This window comes from Cervus elaphus, chromosome 15, assembly GCF_910594005.1.
Source record: "Cervus elaphus chromosome 15, mCerEla1.1, whole genome shotgun sequence".
In the NCBI taxonomy this organism is placed as follows: domain Eukaryota; kingdom Metazoa; phylum Chordata; class Mammalia; order Artiodactyla; family Cervidae; genus Cervus; species Cervus elaphus.
In genome coordinates, this window is record NC_057829.1 from 42167447 (window position 1) to 42175689 (window position 8243).

The window sequence follows — 8243 nt, forward strand, 5'->3', positions numbered from 1 at the left end:
GGCATCAGCTCCCGAAGCTGTGGCTCATCTCTGCCTGCCCACATCCAGGGGATCACCCTGCCCCTGTAGGCAATGCCTGTACTGTGTGTGTCCCGTGGCTGCAGACGCCCATGGCCAGGTAAAGCAGAGAATTTCGCCATCATCGTGGTCTGCAAGCACAGCTCCTCCAGCAAATCTGAACCCCAACTTGGAGAGGGGGGCTTTCCTTCAAAGTTTGTCCTTCACTGGGTATGCCCTCAGTTCTAGGAGACCATGTCAAGTTTTCTCATACCTGATGGTTACTTCTCTATCTTAGTTTAACAATTCTTCATATTAACCTCCCCTGTTTAGACAACTGAGTGTGTGGGTTCTATCTACTAACGGTTGCAGCATCTGGCAGGGGACGCCGATGTGGGAATGCCAGCCATCCCCGTGACTGCCCCCTGCCTCCTGTCTCTGGTTCTGCCCAGGCTGCCCAGGTATTGGGAGAGCCCCACAGAGCTCCCAGCCTCTCTCTCCCTAAACGCCATGCCTGGAAAGGCTGCCACACCAAGGCTAAAAGACTTTCTTCCAACTCTGTGGCATGCCATGGGTCCAAGAGACAGAGCTGCCCTCCCAGAGCAGCTCCACGGGGGTGGGGTGGGGATGTCCCTTGCCTGCTCAGTCTAACACCTGGGACTGATGACAGATCAATAAGCTGTTTGGGAAGCTTCACATTCAACTCCCTGTGACTCAACTGCCCCAGACACACTCTCTTACCATCACGAAGGTCCTCCAGGAGCTGCTTAGCCGCCAGGGACAGGAGGGACCAGATTTCCTCCTCAGATAGAGCTTCACCCCGGACCTGGAGGGCACTGGCCAGAGTCACAGAGGCCGGGCTCATACCTGCAAAGACACACATGTGGCAGAGCCCTTGCCTAGTCCAGGAGCATACGTGGGCCAGCACTGGCCATGCCAGCCTGGGCACAGTCCAGCCCCTCTGCAGCACAGCCCCATGTTTTACCACGTGGCCCCAGGGCTGGGCGCAGGGCCAGGCACATGGGAGAAGCTAAAGAAATGTTCACTGGGAGACTGGCTGGGTTTGGCTGGTTCTCAGTGAATGAGCACATCAGTAAATAAATAAACTCCCAATTAAGGGTTAAGTCAATAAATGAATGAATGAACGAACCATGAGAATGGCTCCCTCTGAGCTGGGCGTGCGCTGTCACAGAGAGCTTCCTGCTGGGGAATGTCTCTCGCCTGCTCCCCTCTCTGTCTGGGAAAGTGGGTTAACAACCTTTCTTGCCTCCAATACGTGATTCATGTCTGTTCCTCACTGGCTGCCACATGCAGAGTTGGATTTGGTTCCAGTAGCAGCCCTGTCTGTAACGGTCACTAGCACCTGCCCGAAGGGTGAGAATCACTAGAAAGAATACTAAGCCCTGTGTTTTGAAAAGGTGCAGACTCACAGGGAAGCATGGGACTGATTTGCTGGAGGAGGAGGTAAGGAAGGAGGGTCTCCTCTTCCCTCTCTTCTTAAATATACTCGTTTAAAGCTGACATTTAAATGTCTGTCCCCCTGACAAAGCTGCCACCCACTAATCTCCAATGTGGTGAGCCCCAGGTGCAGTGGCAGCAGGAAGGGGCCAGGCAGGCTTTCCCTAATCCATTTACGTCACTGATCTCTTCCGCAGCTGAGCTCGGAGGGCGGATGTGCAGGGTTGGGGGTGGGGTGGGAAGCATATTATGGCCCGCCATCCCTCTATCCAACATGATAATCCAGGCTCTCCACTTGCCAGCTGCTCAGCTCTCTACATATGCCTCTAAGACCAGCCTCCTGCAGCCTCAGGAAGAGAGCTGGTTTCCCAGAAGAAAGAGTCTGGCTCGCCCATCTATCTATCCCCTGTGGCGAGAAGGGCACTGCAGCGGGACCTAGACGCTTTCTGTACCTGATGTTATTTATCACAAGGAATCTGTGAAGAGGGACTGTTGATCCCATTTACAGGCAGGAAAACAATCCAAGGTTACCCAAGGAAAAAATGATGGAATCAAAGCTGAAACCCAGGCCCTCTCTTGTCTTTCTTTTCATCTTCCTCTGACTTCTTTCACACTTTTCTTAGGACTCATGGACTAGGCATTCTCACTGTGCCATGTTTTTCTAAATCTTTATAAGCACAATGAAAGGCTGCTTAGTAAAGGAAAACCAATGGGACAAGATATTGATTCTCAAATAGGTAAACGAGACCTTTGAATATCAAAATCAAATATCTTACACAAATATCAAATATGGTTTTTTCAAGTTACGTTATGACTAGAAGAAAACTTCATTAAATGTATAGAAAGGCTGCAGTAATTAGTTAATACCATCTTTTCAATACAGTAATTGAATGAAGGAAGGGCAGACTTTTCAACAAATAGTACTGGATCCATCATGAAAAAAACTCACACATTATACAAAAATGAACTCTAAGTGGATTATAGATTAATGTAGAACATCAAAGTGTATGTTTTTAGAAAAAATACAGATAATATTTGGATCTAGGACTAGGCAATGGGTTCTTAGACTTGATACCAAAAGCACAAGCCATAAAAGAAAAAATTGATAAATTAGACCTCATCAAAATTCAAAACTTTTGCTCTCAGAACGGTGCTGTTAAGAGAATGAAAAGACAAACTAAAGACTGGGTGGAAATATTTGAAATATGTGTGAGGTGGTTAATGTTGCCATGTCTGCTTCTTCAGTAGATATAATAGTAAAACTCTAATATCACCTTTTGAATAGCTACAATTGAGCAGAAGAACAATATTTTGCCCATCGCAGGTTTTTGTTCAGGGTTCTAAAATAAGGAGACTGAAAGTGGAGACTTAGTGATTATTGCACGTAATGTAGACAACACTTTCCAACACATGTGAATAGGAGGAGCTAAATATATATGCTGTGTATATCCACATTTTCAATTTACTACAAACCAAGCAGAGACAAATGAAAAACGCACACACAATGTAAAAGAGGGTAGGATAGGGACGTTCCTGGTTGTCCAGTGGTTGAGAATCTGCCTTCCAATATAGAAGATGTGGGTTCAGTCCCTGGCCAGGGAACGATGATCCCATATGCCACAGAGCAACTAAGCTCATCCTGCAACTACAGAGGCCTGTGTGCCATAACAAAGAACCAGTGCTGCCAAAATAAAAATAAATACATTTTTAAAAAAATTAAACAGGGATAGGATAGTGCCTAGCACAAATAGACACTATATACATAAGTATTAACTTTTAGGATTATTACTGGGCAGCACCAACCCAATACTCATAGGGAATTAATACACTATATGGAAATATTATAAAAGGTATTATAGATGTTCTTAAATCATAAACATTCTATATTAAACAAACCAACACATTGAAGTTTTCTTATCCCAATAGCCAGGTAAGAAGGTTTAAGCATGGTTGAATGAGATTTCTGCTCCTATTTTAATTTTGGAGCTTCCCTGATAGCTCAATTGGTAAGGAATACACTTGCAACGCAGGAGACCCCAGTTCGATTCCTGGGTCAGGAAGATCCACTGGAGAAGAGATAGGCTACCCACTCCGGTATTCTTGGACTTCCCTGGTGGCTCAGCTGGTAAAGAATCTACCTGCAATGCAGGAGACCTGGGTCAGATCCCTGGGTTGGGAAGATCCCCTGGAGAAGGGAAAGGCTACCCACTCCAGTATTCTGGCCTGGAGAATTCCATGGATGGAAATGTATTTACCATCCTATCTGAAAGTAAATTTGTTCACATTGTAAATTTGCCCTAAAAATTCATATATTGTGTCTCCCATAGAAGGAACACAGCACCAGCTATAGTCTTACAAAGGGATTAAACCTGAGTCAGATCAGGTCTCTGTATCTGACTGCCATCTTATGACCTTTAGAGGGTAAAGAATATATTGAGCAACATGGAGAGTATGCCATCACAAAATCCACACTTGGGAAACTCTGTCAGTCAAACTGTCTAGGTTTTTCAGTAAATAAATTATGTAAAAAAGAAGGGAGAGAGGAAGGGAGGAAAAGAAAGAAGAAAATGAGGTAACGGGAATGGCAAAGTTAAAAACCTCCACAATCCTCCGTAAAAGCAGTGAAGAAACAAGCAGCCTTGTAGACACCATGAAGGTCAAAACATAGTTGTAAGCTCTTTCAAAACCCCATAATCAGAGAATTATCATTATCTGACCTGTCTGGCAGTTTTGGAAAGCCCCTCGCACGATGTTTGATTTTACTTGACCGAATTCAGAGCTTGCTCCATGCAAGCAGACTTTTCCCAGGGGACATTTCTCAAAAACAATCAACAACAATTGTTTAACGTTGCAGCTGCTGGAGGTAGCAATAACAGTTGGGCAAACAGCAAGCTAATTTAAAAAAAAAAAAATCTTGAAGAAATTGGGAGAACTTCTCTGACATTTCAATGGCTAAGAATCCGTGCTTTTACCATATGGGGTGTGGGTTCCATCCCTGGTCAGGGAACTAAGATCCTGCATACCAGGCAGTGACTCAAAAAAAAAAAAAACAAATGCTAAAACTGGGAAATGCGGTGCCCTTATTTATCTTTGAAAAGCTGCAAAATAGCCTTAGAGGCTAAAGGTCACATGTGTAGATAGGGCTGTGTATATGGCCAAGGTTGTAAGACATGAAAAGGCCCTAAACACTCACCTCTGGCTGACCATGAGACTCTGAGCAAGTCTAAAGTGACAGCTAAGGCAGAGTGTCCTACTGCCTGACTGAGTGTTGAAGGCACGTTCTCACGTCAAACAAAGCCCTCCAGTGAAGACTGGGAGAATTATTGGTTACGAGCCCTTAGAGAAATCCTTGTCCAGTCATTAGATACCCTCTAAATTAATTGAGTGGAGACTTCAGCGGCCACACAGAACAAAGAGTAGAGACTTACAAAATTAATTCATGAAAGTAACTAAACTAAACAGCAAATGGGCTATGAAACAGTCATCGTCAGCCTTTTGCCAGCATGCTGTGATGCCTCTGGGCTTCTCTCCAAGTTTTTCTAAATGGTCTGGTGGGCAAGTCCATGCTACTGCTATATCATGGACTAAAAAGGGGACTGTTAACTGTAAAAAGGATGGAGGGATCCACCCATACAGATAAGCCTAGTCCCCCTGTCAGTGAGGATGCTTGGAGAAAGTATCTAGCCAATGGGCATGCCCTTAGGGGGGAGTTCCATGGCTGCACCCTCATCTCTCAAGCTCACCACCACTGCCTGAGTCCTCTGTATCGACGCCATTCTCTGAAGACTTTTGTGGTCATATAATAACCTAAAAGTCTCTTTTTCCACCTGAAACCCTGTTGGCCGTTCAGAAGATTCCTAGGGCTCCCTTCCGCAAGTTCTCATGCTGCAGTGCATCCCTTCTGCCACCTTCCAGCAGCCTCACACTGGGTCTAGCTTGGCACAGACGCTCCATCCATGACTTTGCTCTTTAGTGCTTCTTCTGCCCTCTCACCTGGGCCATGGGTGGCGGCAGCCCTGAGCTTCACCTGTGATGTTGTTCCCACACCCTTGCTTCAGCCATCCCTTTACTTAACAAATATTTATATATTGTAAGCCCTGGTGACAAATAGAATAGTAGGTCCAATAGAACATCCTACCCTCGTGAGGCTTATATCCTAGGGAGGATGGGGTGGGGGGGAGCAGACAATGAATAGGTAAACAGATAAAATTATTCCACAGAGAGAAGACTAGACAGAACAAATAGACAAGGGGATGCTCTACAGCATGCCTTTGGTATGGGGACACCTGTTGTTCAGCCGCTAAGTCGTGTCCAATTCTTTGTGACCCCGTAGACTGCAGCACTCCAGGCTTCCCTGTCCTTCACTATCTCTCTGAACTTGCTCAAACTCATACCCATTGAATCGGTGATGCCATCCAACCATCTCATCCTCTGTTGTCCACTTCTCTTCCTGCCTTCAATCTTTCCCAGCATCGGGTCTTTTCCAATGAGTCAACTCAGCTTCAGGTGGCCAGAGTATTGGAGCTTCAGCTTTAGAATCAGTCCTTCCAATGAATATTCAGGACTGATTTCCTTTAGGATGGACTGGTTGGATCTCCTTGCTGTCCAAGGGACTCTCAAGAGTCTTTTCCAATACCACAGTTCAAAATTATCAATATTTATTTAATAGCTTGCAGCAGAAATGCAACCCAAGCTGCTGAGTATGGACCAGAGCCAAGGGAGTGACAGTGCCTGGGGGCTAGAGTCTAACACCTTATCTTCTTGAAGCCCTCACCAGTTCTGTACACAGAGATGGCTTTTCTCAAGGGCAAGGCTCACATCTGCCTCCCACTCCCTCAGGAAGAATCATGTCCAAGTCATCTAGACAGCTGCGGAGTGCCAGCTGGCGGATCAAGGCACCTACCTGAGGGTGTGCCTTGTTAATTTGTTGCCATGATATTTTACAGTGTTTATAAAGTGCTGGCTTCTGAAGAACTAAGAATCTCTACTAATCTTAATCATCTATTGACTGACCGTGTAATGGCTTTTGAGCTATGGGATTTTAATCACGTTCCAATATCCTGCCCTCATTTCCCTCCTCTCCCTCACCCTCTGCCAAGGCACCAATGATGATCTCTGGCCTTGAACCATGTGTAGCTAGTATCATTCATAACCCTCTGTGATGCCCTAGAAGACACCCCTGTATTGGGACAGAACTTGGACCAAGGTCTCTGGAGTTTCAAAAACTACAGCCTAGGAATAGAGGGCGTAAATGTGGAAGTGAGGGTTGCAGAGGAGACCTGTCCAGTGGGGATGAAGCACAGCCTCTGGTCTCATGGGGACAAGCCGGTGGGAGAACACGCTCTCCAGGAAACTCTCCTTGTTACTTCAGATTCCTGGCTCCCCCTAACTTTCTCAGCATTCTTTCTCCTTCTCACTGTTCCTGAAATGCTGTCCCTTATGATTCCATCCAAGATCCTCTAATAGTTTCCTGTGGCCATAACGGTAAGTTACTGCAAACTTGGTGGTCTGTAGAAATTATTATCTCAGAGAAATATCTCCAGTTTCATGGAGCTAATACCAGTGTGTGCAGGGCCACACTCCCCCTAGAGGCTCTAAGGGAGAATCTGTTCCTTGTCTCTTCCAGTGTCTGTGGCTGCCAGCACTCTTTGGCTTGTGGCCACATCACCCCAGTCTCTGTCTCTGTAGTCACCTCACCATCTCCTTTTCTGTCTGTTTTGAATTTCCCTTTGCTTGACTCTTAAAAGGACATGCGGGATTAGGGTCCACCTGGATAATCCAGAAAAATCTCCCCATCTCAACACCCTTTAACTTCATCACATTTGCAGAGTCTTTTTGCCTTGTAACGTAATATTCACAGGTTCCACAGACCAGGATGTGGATATCTTTGGGAGACTGTGGGTGGAGGGAGGCATTATTCAGCCTTCTATAGGTTTTTTCATGCAACACTTTCTATCTGTTGGCTAAAAACAGACGAGTTTGGGGAGGTTGAATCCCCAGCCAGGATGTTGTGCTATGTGAGCTTGGGCACAGAGCATACGTGTAACTTCTCTGAGCCTCAGTTTTTTCATCTGGGTAACAGGGTTAATCATGGCAGCTCCCTCATGGAACTGCTGGGGAGACTATACCAAAGTGCTCTGTATGCAAAAAGTGCTGAACCCATCTTATTTCCCTTCTCTTTTCATCTCTGCTCCAACCACCCAGAGAGGAATTTTAAGCATCAGGGCTGCTGAGCAGCTTCCAACTATGAGATTTTTAAGCTATGGTGTTAATTGTTTCCATCTGTCTGCCAGGATTGAGGCACTATAAACTTCCCATTTTCAACCTTCGCAAAAAGCCTAAAATATCTCAATGTCCCCAAAATGACACCCCAGGGAGGGACCAGAGAAGGATGTGGGGCTCCCAAAGAATCAAGGCTTTCAGAATGATCCTCGCTTCTCTCTTCCTTTTGTTCCATGTGTCTCCCTTCATTCCTCTTCCTTTGAATGCTCATTAAAAACTATCTACCTGCACTTGGGCCGAAATCTGAGCAAAACTTTGCAGAAGGCAAATGCCATCTTCCCCTCCAGGAGGAAAAGACAGATTCTGCTTCATCTGGGCTCTGTTTAAAGAGGTAAAGGTCAGGGTTCTTACCTTCCAGAAGTCTCCCACAGTGTGCTAACCTGGCCTCAAGCAACATTTTATACACAGACCCTGGCCTCCTCCCTGATCTAAATACTGGCTGCAGCACCCATGCAGTATGACCATGAATAAGCTGATTCTCAAAATCTTGTTCCCCTTATCCATGA

The 8243-nt window shown here is 45.7% G+C and overlaps 1 protein-coding gene across 1 annotated transcript in view; it reads right to left on the reverse strand.

The window, feature by feature from the left end:
• FRMPD2 (FERM and PDZ domain containing 2) overlaps window positions 1-880 on the reverse strand; it is a 64171-nt gene extending 63291 nt beyond the window's left edge. Inside the window, exon 1 of the mRNA XM_043925908.1 lies at window positions 739-880. Coding sequence (XP_043781843.1) covers window positions 739-880 — 142 coding nt within the window. The remainder of the gene's footprint in view (window positions 1-738) is intronic.
• Window positions 881-8243: the final 7363 nt, after the last annotated feature.